The following is a 22,331-nucleotide window of genomic DNA, read 5'->3' on the forward strand; positions in this document are numbered from 1 at the left end:
AACGTGAAATATAAACAAATTTTAGTTTTAAAGGTGAAATTACCATTAGCAATTTTTTTCTTTTTTCTTTCTCAAAGAATAGAATTTCGTTAATTTAATAAATATTTTTATCTTATTACCCGCTCGATTCCGTCCGGGTTGACGTTGAATTATTATTTAATTATCTATGTAAAAGATTTATTTAAAAACTTAAATCATTATACGATTCTTGGCTCATCGTAAAGCTCTTGAAAATTTTGGCCTGTATTTGCGTATGTTAGGAACCCTTAGCGTCGGCTAACCCGCCGTCGCATTGTTGACCACCACCCTGTTTATTTATGCTACGCGAGTGTTTTAATCATTTGATAACTTCATAGATATTAATTTGAGTGATATAGTGAAAAAATATATTCTAAAATCGTTCGTGAGAGACCGCGGCCTTTGTATTATACAAATATATATTAAAATTACAAAGTTACAAAATTATTAATTTACAATATCAAAATAGTGACGACTTGAACTTTTGGAAATTTGATTCTCAAAAACTTTCACACGATATTTTTCGAATCAAACGAATAAAATATAATTTTAAATAACATGTATTTATTATCAATAACGATGTTTCGTTATAATTTTTTTTTTACAATTTTGATCTCAACGACGTACAGTAACGGCCTGTTAATGTCCCACTGCTGGGCTAAGGCCTCTCCTCCTTTTTTTTGAGGAGAAGATTTGGAGTTTATTCCTCCACGCTGCTCCAATGCGGGTTGGTAGAATACACATGTGGCAGAATTTCAATGAAATTAGACACATGCAGGTTTCCTTACGATGTTTTTCTTCACCGTCAAGCACGAGATGAATTATAAACACAAATTAAACACATGAAAATTTCGTGGTGTTTGCCCGGGTTTGAACCCACTATTCTCGGTTAAGATTCACGCGTTCTAACCACTAGACAATCTCGGCTTTTTTTTAAAACGACTTGGCGCATGTGAATTTAACCCAAAAGAGCGATTTTTTGTTGAAATGTTGAAAATTGCCGAGATTGAGCAACAGCATTTCCCCCTTAAATTACGCTCACGCACCGACGGCATCGGTGCCATTTTGAATTCAGACTACCCCAGTGGGTCACTGAAATATTACGGCAATAAAATTGCCGACGGGAAATTTTCCAAGCCGTATATGCTAACCTGACTGGGCTATAAGCCTCACTAGTAAGATTTTGTTTAAGTTTAAATCTCAGTTCTATATTTATAACGCTAGTTTAGAAAACATTTCAGTTACAGCTTAGGTGTTGGAAGAGTAAATGTAATAATGTAATACAGCTGAGTTAGTCTAGGGTTTAGCTTATAAGAATGCAAAATCTGATGTCCTATGTTCGTAGCCATATCAATTAAAAGCTATTCCGTATTTCTATTAATTTTAACCATTTAAAAAAAATGGTTAACTCTAATTTTATGCCTTATCTACTTATATTGAGTTCCGCTTACTAGATAGAACTAAATAAAAATAACAAACGATTACTGCGATTTAAAATCTTGTTATAATTTAAAAAAAAACTGCATGCGATGGTAGATGCCTTCGGGTAGAAATTAACAGCCAGAATGTATTCATTCTTCACACTGAATGGAACTTCTGTCCGACCGTATTATATTCATAACCATATCAATAGAAAGTTAATGCGTATTTCTATTGATAATATAGATAAAAAAAAATAGTAGGCGACTACCGCCGTCGGGTAGACATTTACAGGTAGAATGTATTCATTCTTCACACTGAATGGAATTTCTGTCCGACCGTATTATATTCATAACCATATCAATAGAAAGTTAATGCGTATTTCTATAATATAGATAAAAAAAATAGTAGGCGACTATCGCCGTCGGGTAGACATTTACGGGTAGAATGTATTCATTCTTCACACTGAATGGAACTTCTGTCCGACGGTATTATATTCATAACCATATTAATAGAAAGTTAATGCGTATTTCTATTGATAATATAGATAAAAAAAATAGTAGGCGACTACCGCCGTCGGGTAGACATTTACAGGTAGAATGTATTCATTCTTCACACTGAATGGAATTTCTGTCCGACCGTATTATATTCATAACCATATCAATAAAAAGTTAATGCGTATATCTATTAATAATATAAATAAAAAAAAATAGGCGACTACCGCCGTCGGGTAGACATTTATAGGTAGAATGTATTCATTCTTCACACTGAATGGAATTTCTGTCCGACGGTATTATATTCATAACCATATCAATAGAAAGTTAATGCGTATTTCTATTGATAATATAGATAAAAAAAAATAGTAGGCGACTACCGCCGTCGGGTAGACATTTACAGGTAGAATGTATTCATTCTTCACACTGAATGGAATTTCTGTCCGACCGTATTATATTCATAACCATATCAATAAAAAGTTAATGCGTATATCTATTAATAATATAAATAAAAAAAAAGAGTAGGTGACTACCGCCGTCGGGTAGACATTTACAGGTCGAATGTACTCTTTCTTTACACTGAATGGAACTTCTGTTGGATTTATATTTATATATTGGTGTTATATTTATTTATATAATTATTATTGGTCACTACATATTATAATGCATAGTTCCCCCTTCCCCGTGTCTATCTGTCTGTTTGTATGTCTGTACGCGATAAACTCAAACACTATCGACCGGAATTGGATACGGTTTTCATCAATGTATGGAGTTATTTATGAGAAACATTTTGGTGTATAATTTATTAAGTTTTTTTGTTAATCGGCTGAAATATAACAATGACAGTTGAAGATAGAAAAAAAATCATGACGACTGGAAGCTTAAGTGCGCCGCGAAAATTATATATCAATAGTTATATTATGTCTGGTACATAATCGTACCGGCTTCTACGGATAAATAAGAAGAAAAATGCATTTTGAATAGGATTTACGTAGTCTACACGTCGGAGAAAACTGTGACAAAATTCAAGTTAATCGGCCGGATAGTTTAGGAGATCTCGTGATGAGTGGTATTTCACTTACATAGGTATAGATTACGATATAAAAGTTTTACCCTTATTTGATCCGCGCGAAGGCGGGTCGGGTAGCCATTTATTGATTAAAAGTAATTCAAACGTTTCTATCAAACTGCAAATTAGTAAGAACGTTTCACCTGCGTTAAACATTACACGGTTTTTGGGACGTAGCGTTATGTTATATCTCTACATACTAAGAGACATTTTTTAGTTTGCGGAATGGGGGTAAGGAGTGGAAATAAAAATCCAGATTTATTTTTCCTTTTCAATATATTCACCTGCTACCCTTATACATTTTTCGTATCTTTCAATTAACTTATGTATAACCCTCAAAAAAAAAATGATTCGTCTGTCTAAAAAATACGCCGAAACTGCTTCCTTCACTTCTTCATCACTTAAAAACCTTTTCCCACGAACTTCTTTTTTTAAGTTTGGAAATAGACTACTCAATCACTGGGGATTAGGTCAGTGAGGGTGTGTCTTTTCTTCTTTATGGCTTCCTTCAGTTGTTCTAGGATTGAAGCGTAGTAATTTCCGGTTATGGAGACATATTTATCTTTATAATCAATCAATAGGATTCCTTCTGAGTCCCAAAAGATTGTCGCCATGATTTTCCCAGCCGATTGTGCCACCTTAAAATTTCTTGGGTGGTGGTGTGCCTTTTTTGTGCCACAGTGCATAGAATCCTATTTGGAATCGGGTTCATAATGGTAAAGTCAAGTTTCATCACCAGTAACAAGTCGAGCCAACACTCCATCTTTGTCTTCCGTACAGAGGTCCAAAAATTCACGAGAACATTCCACGCGCTGTAGCTTTTGAGGCGGTTGAACATTCTACGCTGCGATCTTGCGCTGACCTTAGTCATGCCAAGATGTTCGTGAAGAATTTTGAAAATGGTTGTATCTAATACTCCATTTCTGCGAGCTGTTTCTTCATTAGGCGGGCATCTTCTAATAATAATTTTTCGGCCTTCTTGGCCGTGGGTCGTCTTCAAATGACTCTCTGCCTTGTATAAAAAGGCTATGCCACTTGTAAACCGTAGTTTTAATTGGACAAGAGTCCCCGTAAAGGTCCCCTTGCTTGGTAAGGAACTTTTTAACGGCGCGGAACTCGATTTTCTTCATATTTCACAATTTCTTTCCGATTGACTTGTTTGGTTGACGATAACTCAAAGACTAATAATCTAATTACAATAAAACCCGGTATTTATACTAATAATGAGTTGCGTAATTAGCACCGAATTCAGCGACATCCCCACTTATTATCTACCCATCCATTCCGCAAACTTAGAACGTCCCCTCGTATTAAAGGCGCCCCGCCACGTTTGTCTGCCCGTCTGAACGCGACAAACTCAAACACTATCGGAATTACATATGGTTTTCATCAATGAGTGGAGTGATTCAGAAGAAAGGTTTTGGTGTAAAATTAATTAAGTATATGTGTTAATCGACTGAAATATCACGATGATTGTTGAACATGTCGGATAAAGTCATGCATACTGAGAGCGTTAATGGCGTGCGTAGCGTAAATAGAAATATTCATTATGTGTTATGATATAAACGAAGTCGGGACGTAGGAACGAAGACGGGGAAAAGCCTAGATGGCCTAGTGGTTAGAACGCGTGAATCTTAACCGATGATCGTGGGTTCAAACCCGGGCAAGCACCACTGAATTTTCATGTGCTTAATTTGTGTTTATAATTCATCTCGTGCTTGACGGTGAAGGAAAACATCGTGAGGAAACCTGCATGTGTCTAATTTCATTAAAATTCTGCCACATGTGTATTCTACCAACCCGCATTAGAGCAGCGTGGTGGAATAAGCTCCAAACCTTCTCCTTAAAAGAGAGAGGAGGTCTTAGCCCAGCTGTGGGACATTAACAGGCTGTTACTGAAGTGGGGACGGGTAACGAACATAAAATATCTCAAAATATTTTTCCAATCCCACCGCTAAATCTTGAGATTAACAAACAAATTAGCAGATAGACAAAGAAACAAACTCAGTTTCAGTTTTATTAATATAGATTTATAGCAAAGCTGGATAGGAACTAGTGCATAAATCATATAATTATCATTATTTATCAATTTAGTACATTAATAACGACGCGTTTTCTTTAAAATTGCGATTGTTATTAAATCATAAGAAATAATGCTACCGAATTTAAGAATAAACTTTAAATGTATTTTATTATCAATTTATTTCATTTTTTTGTAATTTAATGGCTTTGCCATAAAAAAGGAACTAAAAATAATAACTTAATTTAAAATAATAAATTTTAGTATATAGGTTTAGGAGTAGAATAATCATATAGGAATTCTGTTCATCATCTAGGGTCACGTAGAAGACATTAATAAAGACCATAGTGCCGTAAGAAATATAAATGGGCCGCGTCTGCCATCATGGTAGCGCTGCATTCTCAATTGATAGCGTTTTAATTTGTAAAAAAAAGCATCAATTTTTTTAAGACATTGTATATTTTTTTACGCCGTGACATCTTAACTTTGCGGTTCAATACATTAAATTATTTAAATAAAATATTAAATTCCGATACAATTTGTCATTTATGCATGCATCGCTCATGGTATTTGGCGACTACGCTAAAGTAGCTTTTAAAAAGAGGTTTATTGATTATCGTTTTGTTCAATACACCTTTTAATTCCGTACTGTACTCAAAGCTAAAATTATAGATTAGAATGCGAAACTTGCGATGTAAATTATACTTGATAAGTTCCAGACGAAGTCAACTGTTCAAAACTAACTTATTATTCATTTTACATGTTTGATTATCTATTATAATATTCTGTATAGTTTCGAACTTAAATTGTTGCTAATTGAAGTTCGCAAGCGCTACGAATAATTGAATAGTGATGAGTCGTATACGGATACTTGACGGAACATACAATACATGCAATAAACATTATTTTTACTGATCTATCAACATATAAGAATCGACTTCCAAACATTATTTCGCTTGGTTTCATTCTTCGGCTTTACTCACTTTACGGTTTTATTCATTTAAGCCGGCGGTGGTGGTTTTTGACTTTGACGAATAATCGGTCCGGTTATAGTCCGGTCAAAATAACAAAAAAATAATGTGAAGCTTAAGATCATTCTCATGAAGTTGAAAATTGCTACAGATCTTAAGTATTCTATTACAAATGAAATATCGAAAATGCGTCTGCAGAAACATAATAGGTCAAGGAAAAGTATCGGTTTTTTACAATTTTCTCGCAAACGGTGACTTATCAGCAAAAAAGGTGGCCCATACTTTTTTCCTAAAAACCATAATACCTGAAATATACTATTTAAAATTTCGAAAATATTATTATGCACCCTACTTTCGTATATATATCCGTATATATATTTATGGACAGAGGGTCCGAAGCGTCCGAGGGGTGATAAACAATGGATAAATTTTTCGCGTTCAGACAGACATTCTGAAGCGACGGGGGACTTTGTTATATAATATGAAGTGATAACATTACGTCCTTAATTATATAACTTTGTTATCTCAGAGACTAATAAGAGATTTTATTTTAACTTAAACTTTTAATAAAATTTAATTCAAGAATGTGTCCATCGGTTGTCGTAGTGTCTCTTAAGGCAGTCAATCTGTTCATGTGATTTTACGAATAGTCCACAAATATATATTCGGTGGATACTATGGAGCTGGATATCCTCAACATTCACGGGATGATAAAGTCTCTTTCGTGAGCTTTGGCATATTTTTGCATAACTTTGCTTACAAAATCCATTTTAAGGTCTCGATGGAAAATTCCTGTAGTTACTTTATTTTAAAGGTAGCGAATAATTTGTGAGATACATTTTGCGCGCTCCTCTGCCTAGACTGAATAAAAATATATTTGTGATGGTAACTCTAAAAGTAAGCCCTGACCACACCATTTACATTATGATGTTGCAAGTTGACAACACCACAATACTTATAGAAGAATCCCCTAATATAGCTGTTCCTATTATCATTAAGATCAGTTTTCTATTGATTAGTAATAAGAAAATTGAAGAACACCCTCTGTGTCAAAATAAGCGGGCCCTTTACAAAAAAATTCAAACTACGCGAGTTTTTTTCACTACTTCTACTTAAAATCTGAAACAGTAAAAAAGACTTATTTTTATATTTATACAGAGAAAGGAAGAAAAATGAAGACATTTTTTTATACAATTTTTGTATAGTTAAAAATTATTTAAGTGATAAACGGCAGATATTTCGACAGAAAATTTTAATATTTTTTATTTGACTTTCTTTAATCTCTATAGACACTAAAAAAGTAACTGAGCATAACCCATATAGCATAGCATATATTAATTACCATGTGACCCAAATGTTGTTTTTAATAGTTCTAAAAAAATTTTATTTGCTCCCCATTTTTTTTGGATTTTTTTCATAGAACAATTAAAAATTTAATTGCAATTATTTTAATCGTAACTCACAATTAACATACATTCATTCAAATGTCTTTTTTTATTTACATAAAAGAATAAACACAAATAAAGATTAAAAATAATTACTGCACAAATCGTGACCCCGTGGAACGGTGGTAAAAATGTTAGCAGCAATTTCCCTTTGAATCGCAATTCCGATTCTCTGGGCGAAAAATGAACCAGTCCTCCTGTCACCAATATAGGCTATTAAGACGCGGTGTAATATTTTTGATGAAACTTTTTGCACTATTACTCAAAGGAATAAGTTAATTGTAATATGCAATTAAATATTTAATTGCAATTAATTTAATTGCAATTACTTTTTTAGTCAATTAACGAGTTGATTGAAAAAATAATTAACGCCCAACACTGCTGGATACCGTAAGTCCGTACTGGTATTAGGACTTGATGCTGTGTACTGAACTGAGTTTTTTTCGAGGAGCCAATACTACTTTATACCGGATGCATAATTCATCGCGATTCATCGCTTCGCTTTCAGTTTAGTCTGTTTTCTGTTGATGTATATTGGATGATAGTGTTGATTTTTATCGGTGGAATTTAGATGAATCGATAAAGATTCATTAAGCTTGATACCCCATTTGTTGCAGTCGCATTATTAAGGGATGATTGGATTTCCTAAGTTTATAAGTCATAAAAAAATAGCTTACTACAAATGGCCTGGATGTCATCCTCTCCGGATTTCGTAGTTTTATCTCAACTTTAGCGTCAGATGCGGACTTGAGCAAATACCCTTTTTAACAAATTCAAAGCGCTCTCAAATAGCAACGCAGCGCTATTATGGTTTGAGACGCGGCCGTAATATTTCTGATGGCACTATTATCACATTCGCAAATCATATTGAAATGTTGCTCGCCAACTCCATAGTAACACTTAATTTTCATGTGCTTAATTTGTCTTAATAATTCCATCAATTCAGTAATCGGTGTCTGCGGTAAAATAATTAGAAGGAACACTTAAATCTTAACTGAAGTTTTTCAAGCATCAATATAATAAATACGAAAACGTTTCAAGTTAAGTAATTTGCCTATTTAATTTGTTGTTTTCAGATCCCCTTAAAAAATATCACGAAGTCCAAAGAACTAATGGAAAATAGCGTGGAAATGAAAAAGGTCATAAGTGCCGTAGAATCTAGCGAAAGGCCCGTCTTTTCTGGTAAAGTCTTAAAACTTATTAAAGTATGTACTATGAAAGATTGCGTGCTGCCTACTTAAGGTTTATCAGTTGGTCATAACTACACTAAGAAAAGAATAGTACAGATTAAAAAAATATATTGTATTTCTTTTTTTTTTAATTTAGCGCAGAATTGTAATATTTATTGTAAGTTGACATAATGTTATACATGTTTCGGTAAATGTAAATAATGTGGTAAATAGTAATAATAACCGGTCATTCAATTTTTTTTTTTGATAATTCTTCAGTCTTATGGTTTCATTATTAATTCACAATTGTCTTACATAATACATAGTAATTTAATATACAAGAAAGGAACTGACTATTTGGTCTGTTTTTGTTAGTTACTAAATGAAACTTATGTGCTCAATAATTATTAGGTATCGCTTAAACCAAATAGGAATTAACAAAATTTAAATTTTACAATCATAAAAACAAGATTAAAGCCTTTTATAAAAATTTCTAATATGAGCAATGTAAGTAACAAAAATGTTATTTGTTTTTGCAAAAAACGCTTTTGTAGCCCACATTTACCAAAAGTTAAGTGTAGTTATTTATAATAACCAGTAAAAGTAAAAACAATGTTCACTTTTACCTTTAATTCCGTTAATTAATAACAATGATTGATTATGATTGTTAATATTTTTCAATTAATTACACTTGCCGTAAATTATATATATTTTTTAATAAGCAGCTTGGAAATGGTCACAAAAACGCATATACATTGGCGTTGTATGAAATATTAACCATTCCTTAAATTTACATTAATTCCAGGTACAAATCTTGTGCCTTTACACTGGCTCATCCTTCAAATCAGTACACAATAATACTAAGACAGTTAGCGTCAATTCAGCGTCATTTCAACGACACAAATGTCAAAATTTCTTCGCCATATCAAAGTTACATCGTCTATCCGATCACATTTAAAACTCTTGCCTTCTAAGAAACGCATTTTCTTAGCGACTGGGCATAAGATAAATTTATATAAATATAAAAACGCATATACATTGGCGTTGTATGAAATATTAACCATTCCTTAAATTTACATTAATTCCAGGTACAAATCTTGTGCCTTTACACTGGCTCATCCTTCAAATCAGTACACAATAATACTAAGACAGTTAGCGTCAATTCAGCGTCATTTCAACGACACAAATGTCAAAATTTCTTCGCCATATCAAAGTTACATCGTCTATCCGATCACATTTAAAACTCTTGCCTTCTAAGAAACGCATTTTCTTAGCGACTGGGCATAAGATAAATTTATATAAATATAGTTATAGTTAATGTGCATGCTATGTGCGTTGTAGTGCGTTGATGTAGGCTCTATATATATAAAAAATGCTAGTATAAATATATGTGTTCAGATTATAGATTTCGACACTGTTGATATATAATGTATTTGTTTATTAGGAGGGTTATTATGGCGCACATGAAATTTCGTACCGTTCTACAGACCGCCATTGCAAATTGTATATATACCCAGACAGGACAATGTCTGTTAAATTGAAAAACATTTGTAACATTTTTATTTAAATAAATATAAAATAAATATTTGATAACTGATTCCAGGTCCAAGCAACGCGCGCCAATTCGCCGTGGTAGAATCTTTCAAGCATGCATGGAGGGGCTACAAGGCACACGCATGGGGTCACGATAACTTGAAGCCCGTGTCTGGAATGCCTTATGATTGGTTCTCGCTCGGACTTACTATTGTCGACAGTCTTGACACGGCCTTATTAATGGGGTTACAGCAAGGCTAGTAAAAAAAACGATTTTTCGTTAGATTCTCAATACGGATTTAGGAAGCTATCAGTAATACTCCCGTGACTCAATGAATACGTTAAGATTTGTGACTAGTCTCAAATAACGAGAGTGCTAGAGTAGTGTGTTTGCATTTGCGCACAAACGCTTGCTCAGTGATACTCGACCGACCTACGCTGTAGACCGCCGTGTTCGAAATAGATCGGGAGGTTAAGGTTTCTCTTAGATTGCCCGCCGTGTTCGAAATGGATTGGGAGGTTAAGGTTTCTCTTGGATTGCCCGCCGTGTTCGAAATGTATCGGAACGTTAAGGTTTCTCTTGGATTGCCCCCCGTTTTCAAAATGGATCGGGAGGTTAAGGTTTCTCTTGGATGCCCGCCGTGTTCGAAATGGATCGGGAGGTTAATTTTTCTCTTGGATTGCCCGCCGTGTTCGAAATGTATCGGAACGTTAAGGTTTCTCTTGGATTGCCCGCAGTGTTCGAAATGGATCGGGAGGTTAAGGTTTCTCTTGGATTGCCCACCGTGTTCGAAATGGATCGGGAGGTTAAGGTTTCTCTTGGATTGCACGCCGTGTTCGAAATGGATCGGGAGGTTAAGGTTTCTCTTGGATTGCACGCCGTGTTCGAAATGGATCGGGAGGTTAAGGTTTCTCTTGGATTGCCGGCCGTGTTCGAAATGGATCGGGAGGTTAAGGTTTCTCTTGGACTGCCCGCCGTGTTCGAAATGGATCGGGAGGTTAAGGTTTCTCTTGGATTGCCCGCCGTGTTCGAAATGGATCGGGAGGTTAAGGTTTCTCTTGGATTGCCCGCCGTGTTCGAAATAGATGTGGAAGTTGACCATAGATGGAACTATACAAACTAAATTCGCTGACTCACATCGGGACATATAAACATATTTTCATATGACGTTGTTCCTTGCATTTCTCTGGTATAATCAAATATGTATAGCTAATGTTATAACGATGATGTATGTACGCGATGCCTGTACATCGTTGGATTTAAATGCCATTTACATTTAACTTTGGAATACTTTGCAGTAGGTTGACTGCCGTGTCCGAAATATTTCTAGATGTTATCAATACTTTACAAATTAAATTCGGTGACACACTTAGTGACGTATTTCTTTCTGATATTGTTCCTCGCCGAGATGGCCCAGTGGTTCGAACGCGTGAATCTTAACCGATGATCGTGGGTTCAAACCCGGGCAAGCACCACTGAATTTTCATGTGCTTAATTTGTGTTTATAATTCATCTCGTGCTTGTCGGTGAAGGAAAACATCGTGAGGAAACCTGCATGTGTCTAATTTCATTGAAATCCTGCCACATGTGTATTCTACCAACCCGCATTGGAGCAGCGTGGTGGAATAAGCTCCAAACCTTCTCCTTAAAGGGAGAGGAGGCCTTAGCCCAGCAGTGGGACATTAACAGGCTGTTACTGTATTGTTCCTCGCATTTGTTCTTGTGGATTTAAATTAGCATTTTGTTTTAATTCTTCAAATGTATTCGCTAAGATATTTATCGCGGTTATGGCGTTGTATTTATTTCATGTCTGAATTTCATCGAGGATCTTGGTAATGAGTTTTGCTTGTATGTTCGTTGAGAAGACGACTTGAGAGATTGGATAGTTAAGCTATACAATTGAATTTAAACACGAGTTTTCTTATATAGAATAGGTAAGGAGACGATCATATGGGCCACGTGATGATATGTGGTCACCAACAAGACTAGAAAATAAGTAAAGAAGATGATAAGCGGTCATGGATATTCGCGTCGTAAGAAATATTAACCTTACATGACCAATGCGCCACAAACCTTAAGAACTAAGATGTTATGTCCCTTGTGCCTGTCCACTGGCTCGCTAACCCTTTTCAAACACCTTTTCAAACAAAGCCCTACACCAGTGAATTGGTTGGTTAATTTTTGTTTATTATTTATATTGTGCGGTGAAGAAGAACATCGTGAAGAAACTTTCACGTGTCGCATGAAATTCTGCAGATGAAATTGTCGAATAATCTCGAAACTTCCTCTTCCTCGATTAAGAACTGAACGAGAATTGCCGACTTGTAGGAGCAAATCTCTTATTTTGATTTATCCTACGTGGTTACTCTACTTCATTACAGAGTTCGAGGAAGGCAAGGAATGGATAAAAAACGAATTGGTCTTCACAAAGAACAAAGACGTGAATTTCTTCGAGGTGACCATTAGAGTTCTCGGCGCTTTGCTCTCGAACTTTCATTTCACCCAAGATACAATGTTCATCGATAAAGCCGTAAGTATTGTTTTCTGTTTTGTTACTAGGGGTAGGGGTAAATGTTGTAATACAATAAAATATCTAAAATTATAAAATTATTTTTTGTTGCTTAACCATAGATCATAGCAATGATATCCCAGTATTCCCAGCCCTAACTCCATGACTTCTTCTTCGAATTCATCCATATTAAAGACACTATAGTTTGGCAATCACACTTTTTTTAAATCTATTCTTTAGAAGTTAGGACTATTGAAAAATACCTATATATAACAATAGTGATAACGTTTTGTACTAAAATCTCTACTCCTTTAATGGTTATTCAATATTCCTTGTATTTATTCTATATTTATCTGTATTTTGATATACAATTTCAGAAAGATCTCGGCGAACGTCTTTTGGCTGCCTTTTCATCACCATCTGGCATTCCATACTCGGATGTTAACCTCGGCACACGAAAAGCGCATGCGCCGGAATGGTCGCATTTCAGTACCACAGCCGAGGTCAGCACCATACAACTGGAGTTCCGAGAGCTGTCCAGGGTCACCAAAAACCCTATGTTCGAGGTAAATAATATGTTAATTTCGTTTAATTATAAAAATAACTTGTAGAATTCAGTACTCGGAAGAAATATATACTGCCAAAAAAAAGACCCAATATGTTTCGGTTTTGACGTAATTTTAGCAAACATAATATTTTTGTGCGGTGGTGACCACTTACCCCCAGGTGCCTCATTTACCAATCCGTCTAATTATTATACAAATATATATATATATAAAGTGTAATGTGTTTGTATTAGATTATAAATAAACTCTACTATAATTATATATAAAATGATATTTATACGTAAGTGTGTTATTTATGTGAATTGAATTGTGTGACCAGATAAAATTATCATGCGTTTACAAAATGGTAGCGAAAATATTATCCAAGTGCCCATTATATTATTATTATATAATAATTAGCTAATCTGGTGATTTCAATTTTATATTTTGTAAATGGCAACAGCGAAATGTTTGTTTTTTTCTATCAGTGATTCTCGAAATTCGTCCTTATTTATATTAGCGATTGCGAATTTTGCATATAATAACTAAAAAAAGAGCAATAATGACGTAGATTTTTGTTCTGATTTAATAAATAAAATACTGTCTGTTGTTATATGTTATCCTAATATGGTAAAATGATAGTGGACAAAATAATGTATACTATTATAAATTAAAAAAAAAACTGCTTAACAAATATACATAAATCTTGTACTTCTCGTTTCGGGCTAAGTCTTAGTATATAACATATACGCAGCTACGCATTCCAGCTAATGTAAAAGCTTACGCGAAAGTAAAATTTGCCAACGCTTTCCCTAATTGAATTGGATTATTTTGGTCTAATATATATAATATTAATAAATAAAGATAATATTAATTATTGTAATTATGTACAGACATTTTTATAAAATACAGAATTAAAATAAAAAGAACAAAATACACATTACAAATTTAAAGCAGAAAACACGCCGTCTAAAAGATTGTCCTGTGGCATAGTACCCAAGACGCTGGCACTATTGCCTCTGCACTGCTATACTCAGCCTTTGGGCTAAATAAGCGCCAGTTCTTGGGTCACCAGAAGATAAATATGAATTGTAATTAATAATAATCGAATGCTCGGTGACATTAACCATCGCGAAATTGTTAAAAACAACTTTTGTACACCAAAAATCTTCAAAAATCGGTCCAGCTGTTTATAAATGTAGATGGTATATTATGTCATGATGTATGTATGATGTACACACTAAATATTTATTGTACGGTGTGTGTGGGAATTACTAAATTGTGTGTGTGTGTGTGTGTAAGTCGAAGCGAAATAAAACCATATTAAAAATGTATTATAACTATGAATAAGATAAATTTTACAAATTTTAATACGCAAATAAAAAATGCTTAGCGATGCGAAGCTTTGCTGACTAAAACAAGATTTAAACATAGTTATAAGTAATTTTACTCTGGTAGCTTCAACAGTCTTTAACTGCTCCGCTGAAATAAGTTGTATAATTAAATCTAAAATGTAAGACGATATAGCGAATATAATGATCCTTAATAAAACAGTGCGAATAACACTACATGTGACAGAAATGAAACTAACAATGAGATGATTAATTTATTCATCCATTTAAGATCTTAACTGAAGCTCACTGAGTGTAGTTTCACAATTGAAATGTTGCCTTTAATTTTTGTATTCGTTTTCTGCTCGACGGTGAAGGATAACATTGTGGAGAAACCTGCACGTATCAACATGCACTGAAAGAGCAGGATGGCAGTTTTTTTCCCAGTAATATAGAAGCACTGGTCAAGAAAAATGAGATATCCCGGATCAGCTCGGAACCGGTCAAAACTACTCCAGTTTAATGTTTTTTTTTTTTTTTTGCAAATGACAGCAATTACGACGGTTATGTTCAACCTATATAGTTTGAAAAATGACGCTCTTGTCGGAAAACTTTCCAAATTTAAAAAATACCAAATATTAAGAATACTACAAATGAAATATTTGTCGGATTAGTTAAAATTACTTCACGTTTTCGGATGACATTGTGGTAGTACGTAGATATAGTGGAAAATTAGACAGCGTTTCGGCAAAATCATTGTCTTCGTAGCCGCAAAAATAAGAAATAAGTAACTCGTACAAGAAGGTAACCAATACGAAACAAAGGGACATTCGTCTTCTCTAAATTGCGGGAACAACTTCACGACTCTGCTTAAACGCACCGAAATTAAGTTAGCACTAGTCGACGCGTCTTTCGTTTCAGTTCAATTTGACTGGATACGACGATGTATAAAAATGTTAACCAACCTAACCTAAGTCTTAAATTCAGTATAATGTAATGGATTTTAGTAAGCGATACTGAAATAATTGTGACGATTGCGCAAGAGTACAATGGATGAATGGATTTGCGACGGCGAGCCGTCAGTAGTAAATCAAAACAAAACAAGTTCGTAGATTCCTTTGATTTTATCTAATTAAACAAAAAAAATTAAAAAGAAGTTCTTGAAAAGGCTAAGTACAAATATTCTGTAACGAACTTCACTTAATGTGATCAGCTCTCTTAATATAGTACTCATTATTTGTGAACGCGTCACTCAGCCTGCTATACGTTGCACACTCACTCACAAATATATGTAAATACGTGTTAAACACATATATGCAATAAGCCCGGCCTATCATTAGTCTACCTAATATTGTAATTTTATTACAAAAATTATGTAATACAAATAAACAAATAAAATAAAAATATAGTCCTGAAATTCGAGATATGCAATGATTTCTTCCTAGATCTGTTCTTTGTCTACTCGTTTTGAAAAATGGACAAATATCTCCGTGGCACATCTATACTAATATTTTCAAACAAATATTCTCGGTTTCATTTGGAAAATGTTATTATTCTTAATTACTTGAATTTAAAGTAATAATTAAGGAAATCACAATAATGAGAACTAGCAACGCTCGGCAAAATATTTGAAAAAAAAAAATATCTTAAATACAAGCGTACTTTAACAGTTACAATCTGCTAGAGCAAATTAAAAATATCTTTGAGACCTGGAGAAGTCTCAGGATACTTCAGGGATTTTCTGTAATTTACTCAAAGCCATTGTTCGTGTTCAACGTGAAACTGGTCAGAACATTATATAACTATGGAATTAAATATACTTTTTACCCCTTATCTTAACAATATAGTTCAGAGGGTTGACCTTAAAGAATATAATCTCTCGTGGTCACAGTTGTTATGGGGATCCCTCAAGAATCAATACTCAGACCAATTCTATTCCTCATATACATCAACGACTTGCCGTTTCTTGTAAGGAAAAACATGTTACAGTATTGTTTGCTAAGATACTTCGTTAGTTTTAAAATTACAACACAATACGTAAGTTCATGGATTCATTCATTCATGGAACAAAAAAACCCGTGAAGTTTCTTTACGAGTATGGAAATTTTAAATTTTACTTACAATATCTCGAAAGATAACTATTATTTTTTTAACTTTAATTAAAGTATTTTTGCTTGACAATAACAAATTTATTAATATAAGTAAAATAATAATAATATATTTGATATTATCCATCTCTGAGACGTAAATATATATTGACCACCTAATGGACTGCAGTTACATAAAACGTCATTGTATTGCAGAAAATATTATAAATAAACATATTTATTATTTAAATAAATAGATGTGCGACAGGCATAAGGGGCAACTGATGGTATGTGATAAGCACCTTATGCACCCTTATGCAAATGCGCCACCACCCTTATGAACTCAGATTTTGTCACTTGTTCACTAAACCTTCAAATAGAGCACAATAACACTAAATATTCGTTTTTGGTGGTAGAATATTATGAGATTAGTGGGTGGTACCTAGCCAGACAGGGTAGGACTTGCACAAAGCCCTACAACCAAGGGAAACTGCTCAACAAGGCAAGCTTATATAATATAAACTGAATGTATTTATACGTATCATCAACCAGTATCAAGCAGTATATTGACCAATTGCCTATTAAATGTTTCTTCTATAAAGAAAGAGATATGCCAGAGGATCCAATCTATTTTGGATAGGTTTTACTTTATGTTATATAATGTTGTTTAAAAATATTAAAGTAAATATTAATTTAAATTATAAGTAAAATCTATCCTAACTATATTTATAGTATTCGATTTAAAAGGTCATTGGATGAATTTTTAAAACTATTTATAAATGAATAACATTCATAAATAATATTATTTTAATAATAATATTAAAAAATAAATATGCAAAAACGCGTCAATTTTTAAACTATAAAATGAAGTATTTAAGTACAGACATTTAAAAAAAAAGATGTCGGTTTAGTTTTGCCTGGTTCAAAGATAAAATTTTAGCGTTCTTACACTTACTGATATGGATATTTACGAATGTTGCCTTTGAGCGCAACGTGCAGTCAATTTCGACCTTGTATTACAGTCATCGAACGTCAAATCTTTTAACTAAGTCTTAACTATCTTCCAAACAGGATGCAGCAATGGCAGTATCGCAGAAAATTCACCTACTACCGAAGAAGGATGGTCTCGTGCCGATATTTATAAACCCAAATAGCGGTCAATTCCTAGATCATGCTACTATCACGCTCGGCGCTAGAGGCGACAGTTACTACGAATACCTATTGAAGCAATGGATCCAGACCGGAAAGACTATTAATTTGTAAGTGTGACACGCATTAACGCATTCAATGTTGGTTTAACATAGTTATGTTTTATAAGAAAAAGATTTAATTGACATTTAACGCTTTAAGTGTAGGAAAATAACGGCTTCATATTTCGCTTAACAATCTAATTGTATATGTTTAGTTTTTAAGGATAATTTTTTTATTTCATTTAATGAGATTATCATTTAGAAGTTCAATTTTAATAATTCATACTGGAACTGTCTTTTCGAGTGTCGTTCGACATTGCGTTCCGTGATTTCTCGATGATTGTACCGCCTAAGGGGCGTTTACCCTCGAAGGGTTTCCGTGGTAAAGAAAACCTCCCTAGTCCCGGTGACTCCTCGCGCTCCCGCTTTGCGGCCTTCTTCTGCGACATGACGCTCTTGCAAAAATAGACCATTTCCACCTAGCATCTGGAATTTCATCTACCATCTAGTACCGTTACCGTGCCAAAGCTATTGAGCACACCACACCGATCCCACCTGCTCGAGGTGCTAAATAAGATAGCAATTAATTTCTGTAAGTGTTTCCCCGTCGCATTCAGCAGCACAAGCTTTAGTCCGGATTTCTTAGATACCTGAATTAATATAGATGAAGTACATAGGTAACGCTCCGGAGACCGTTAGTAACCGGCGCCTGTTTCACGATTAATTAGACGACGGCTAACTAAAGTTAATATAATAACAGCCTGTTAATGTCCCATTGCTGGGTTAGCCCAGGAAGCCTCTCCATTTTGAGTAGAAAGTTTGGAGCTTATTCCACCACGCTGCTCCATTGCGGGTTGGTAGAATACACATGTGGCAGAATTTCAATGAAATTAGACACATGCAGATTGCTTCACGATGTTTTCCTTCAGCACGACCGTCAAGCACGAGATGAATTATAAACACAAAGTAAGCACATGAATATTCAGTGGTGCTTGCCCGGGTTTGAACCCACGATCATCGGTTAAGATTCACGCGTTCTTACCACTAGGCCATCTCGGCTTAAGTTAATAAAGATAAAAAATTTACGAGTAACAACCATAGATAATACCTAATAATGCTACTAAAATACCGTCGCAGACTTTTGTTTAGACATTTTGAAGAGCTACAAATAAAGTTTTTGTGTATCTATTATAGTTTTGGAAAATTCAAAAGGACCTACATCAATATTTCATCAACTACGTCGACATATTAAGCTATGTCTCAAATATATGCATCAATAATATGCAACATATTAAGATATATATAACCTATGCTGACTAGACTGAAACTAAAATAATATTAAAGTTCCATGTAATCGGATATGTTATTTTCGTTCGAATCCTGAAAAAAAAAAACAAAAAATGAACATACGTCATTATAATATTTAACAAACCTTTTATTCAAATTTCAATAAATATTAAATTCAAAGTAAAGTTCGAACTTAGTCAAAAACAGCCATAAGTTACCATATTCAGTAACGTAGAAACGATTTCGCTTTTTCTTTAGCCTCTTATCTTGTTTAGCATTAACGATCCAGCTGAGTTGAATTTAAAAAAATCCAATACCCGGTTCTACTTATAAAATAAGCACTACATTACGACAAACGTCCGCACGCAATTCCTCTTCTAAGGAAGCGCTCAATGCTTGCTCTAGAGTATTATGCCTTTACTATGAACACCATCTTGGCCTGTGCGAACTACTGCGATCGCAACTTGATTTCCGATATTATACTTCACTGCCACCCTTGTATTCGTTACAATATCAAAACAGGAATCAAAATTATTGCGTCCAACATTTGGTCGCATCCGCCAAAAGATTTATTTATTTTATGGGACTATAATCTCAGATCGGCGTTGATTTTTTAAAGACAGACCTATGTTAATATTAAAACGTTATTTCATGCAAAACATATACAACCTTATCTAATACCATTGTAAGAAAAAAATTCAAGAAGTTGTAAAACAGCGTATATTTTTAATACAGCTAGCCCATTACGATCGATAATATTGATTGAACAAAAAAGCCGTCAGATAATCATGAATAATTTGAAGCCGACAAAAGCTAATTGTAATATCAACTTTTTTTTCCAGCTTACGAGATGACTACATGGCGGCCATAGATGGCGTTAAGAAATTACTGGCAAAACGATCTTCACCCAACAAGCGATTATTCATTGGCGAACTGGCATCTGGCTCTGAAGTAAGTTTATATATGTACAGGTAAATTGCTACGTTTGTTTATCTATCGGCCTTGAATTGAATCGAATGGCCATCTTGGTTGACAATCATTTTAAAAATAAGTTCATTTGATGAATACGTGGATTAACAAGGGCAGCTGATCTCGCTCAGTTCTTGCGTACGGGAGTGCGAAGCCATCCTAGCCATCCTAAGCTAAAATACAAACAAGGTGACGATGACGGTTATAGAAATGATTCCGTCATAATCAGAAGCCAGGTGATGGCCGTTCTAGATGAAATAAGTTTTTCAAAAGGATTTTTTTGAGCTTTGGAGAGAAACTAGCCGTTTCTGAAATGACAAACAGATTTAGTAATGTTACAAAATACTGAATGCTTCGAATGTAAAAATACGAATGTCGTCGAATTTCAGTTCCCAATGACCTTACTTGGTGATTTAGTTAATCTGATTTGTATCACTTTCAGAAACTGCAAGTATTGACTTGTTAGTAGATATGATTAAAAGAAATTTATATTATAAGAGAACATTGTGTTTTATATATTACTTACCAATGATGTTCGATTAAAAAACTAACTAATTATGAAAATTATAATAATAAATTATATATTATAACTAGTTAATATTATATAATACGTTACAGGCTTTCAACCCTAAAATGGATCATCTTACGTGCTTTCTACCTGGAACTCTGGCACTAGGTTATGCTAATGGTCTGCCCGGTTGGCATATGTCATTCGCCGAAGAGTTATTGTATACTTGTTATTTGACATATGCAGTTCAACCTACCTTCTTGGCACCGGAGATAACACACTTTAATATGGTAATTATGCCTTGTTCTTGTTTGAATGTATTCGAAATGAAAAATTTAGTTTGTTTTATGCATATAAGCAACCATGTGGTACAAGATCAAATTAGGTCTAAGTGATCACGAAATGGAAGATTTGTTAGTATATTGTAATGATAAGTCTATCCGAACCGCGATGCGTCGAGTTAATATTCTTCTCTTTACAATAAATTAACATAATTCCTTCGCAGCCCCAAAAACAGTAGTCATAATTGTTCCGACTGAAATCATAAACCTCTTATCGTAAAGGATCCTCACCATAATCAGCTGTAACTTTTGGTGTGGTGTTTGCAATCTTAGCATTCATCTTGCTCGGACCCTTCTTTAAAAAAATATGTAAAATTCTCTAAATACTCCTAACATCTCGTGAGAATATTTTTCATGTGAAATATCTATTTGCGAGCCTTAGGGGGTAAACGGACTTGTATTGCCGTGGTTTCAAATGACATGACGTTTTCTTATAACGTCATCCGCCTCACCGTCGCCGCTCTCTACTGTGCGTGGCGCATATTATATACAATTATCACGTTTAATTCGCGGCCATTACATTATACTTTATGGGACTATACTAAGAAAAATCTATTCTATATATACAGTGTCAAACAAAGAAGTAGATATAAAGATTTTTTTTTTTCATACAATTGTTAAGATAGACATGTTATTCAATGAAGTCGAACCAAATTTTAATGAAATAAACACGTTTAAGTCGACTTAACAAATTTAATGAGGGAAGTCTCTTTTCGATATTTATGGCCGCCTCTTTAAATATTCTCATTTAATTTCCAGGTGAGCACAACTGAAGATATGATGACGAAGACAGCGGATGCTCATAGTCTTTTACGGCCGGAGTTCGTAGAAAGTCTGTTCTATTTCTACCAGCTAACGGGTAACACAACCTACCAGGATTGGGGATGGCAGGTTTATCAGGTATTGATTTAAATTCAATATACTCTGACTTGTATGTTACGCCTTTGTGAAATGTGAGTTTTATTTTGAGCTCAATCAAGACAGTTTTGTCAAGTGTGGTCAAGGATAGTCCGAACAAATGGATTTACTGCCGACTTGCTTCAGCTTTAAAGGTGTTAGAGTTGTAATGCTTAAATCCCAGCTAGATCCACAATTTGGCTGTGCGCATTATGAATCCGTTTGGCAAGTAGTTGACTTTATATGACTTTTTCTCCAATTTTATAAAGAAGATGGTGACAACTCTTGAGGACTGGCGGTCCGAAAGAAGTTCACTTTCTCCTAGATATATAGAGATTACAGAGGGTGGATGTGATGGCTATAGTATGCTGAATCCTATCTCTCTTCTTCGGTAGCTGTTGCAATTTTCCACGACTTAGGGACTTGTGCAGTTTTTAGAAAGAGGCGGAACAAGATTATATTGTTGTATGTAGCGGGTTGATACTGTAATTTTCTGATAGTAGTGTAGTTTCAGTGGTGGCTTATACG

The 22,331-nt window shown here is 34.3% G+C and overlaps 1 protein-coding gene and 1 long non-coding RNA gene across 6 annotated transcripts in view; both read left to right on the forward strand.

Moving 5' to 3' along the window:
* Positions 1 to 22,331, forward strand: part of LOC126780489 (endoplasmic reticulum mannosyl-oligosaccharide 1,2-alpha-mannosidase) — a 29,544-nt gene that overhangs the window by 2,676 nt on the left and 4,537 nt on the right. For all 4 annotated transcript variants that reach the window (XM_050505038.1, XM_050505037.1, XM_050505036.1 and 1 more), the window contains 8 exons: positions 8,513 to 8,618; positions 10,209 to 10,394; positions 12,521 to 12,669; positions 13,026 to 13,214; positions 17,683 to 17,870; positions 19,931 to 20,039; positions 20,676 to 20,855; positions 21,666 to 21,806. In XM_050505038.1, coding sequence (XP_050360995.1) covers positions 8,513 to 8,618; positions 10,209 to 10,394; positions 12,521 to 12,669; positions 13,026 to 13,214; positions 17,683 to 17,870; positions 19,931 to 20,039; positions 20,676 to 20,855; positions 21,666 to 21,806 — 1,248 coding nt within the window. The remainder of the gene's footprint in view (positions 1 to 8,512; positions 8,619 to 10,208; positions 10,395 to 12,520; positions 12,670 to 13,025; positions 13,215 to 17,682; positions 17,871 to 19,930; positions 20,040 to 20,675; positions 20,856 to 21,665; positions 21,807 to 22,331) is intronic.
* Positions 10,448 to 12,265, forward strand: LOC126780547 (uncharacterized). Of its 2 annotated transcripts, none has more exons than XR_007670522.1 (3): positions 10,448 to 10,800; positions 10,897 to 11,088; positions 11,137 to 12,265. It is a non-coding gene; the product is annotated as an uncharacterized LOC126780547 (long non-coding RNA). The 2 variants fall into 2 exon arrangements; XR_007670523.1 differs by having other exon boundaries at positions 11,185 to 12,265.

Source organism: Nymphalis io, chromosome Z (assembly GCF_905147045.1).
Source record: "Nymphalis io chromosome Z, ilAglIoxx1.1, whole genome shotgun sequence".
In the NCBI taxonomy this organism is placed as follows: Eukaryota; Metazoa; Arthropoda; class Insecta; order Lepidoptera; family Nymphalidae; genus Nymphalis; species Nymphalis io.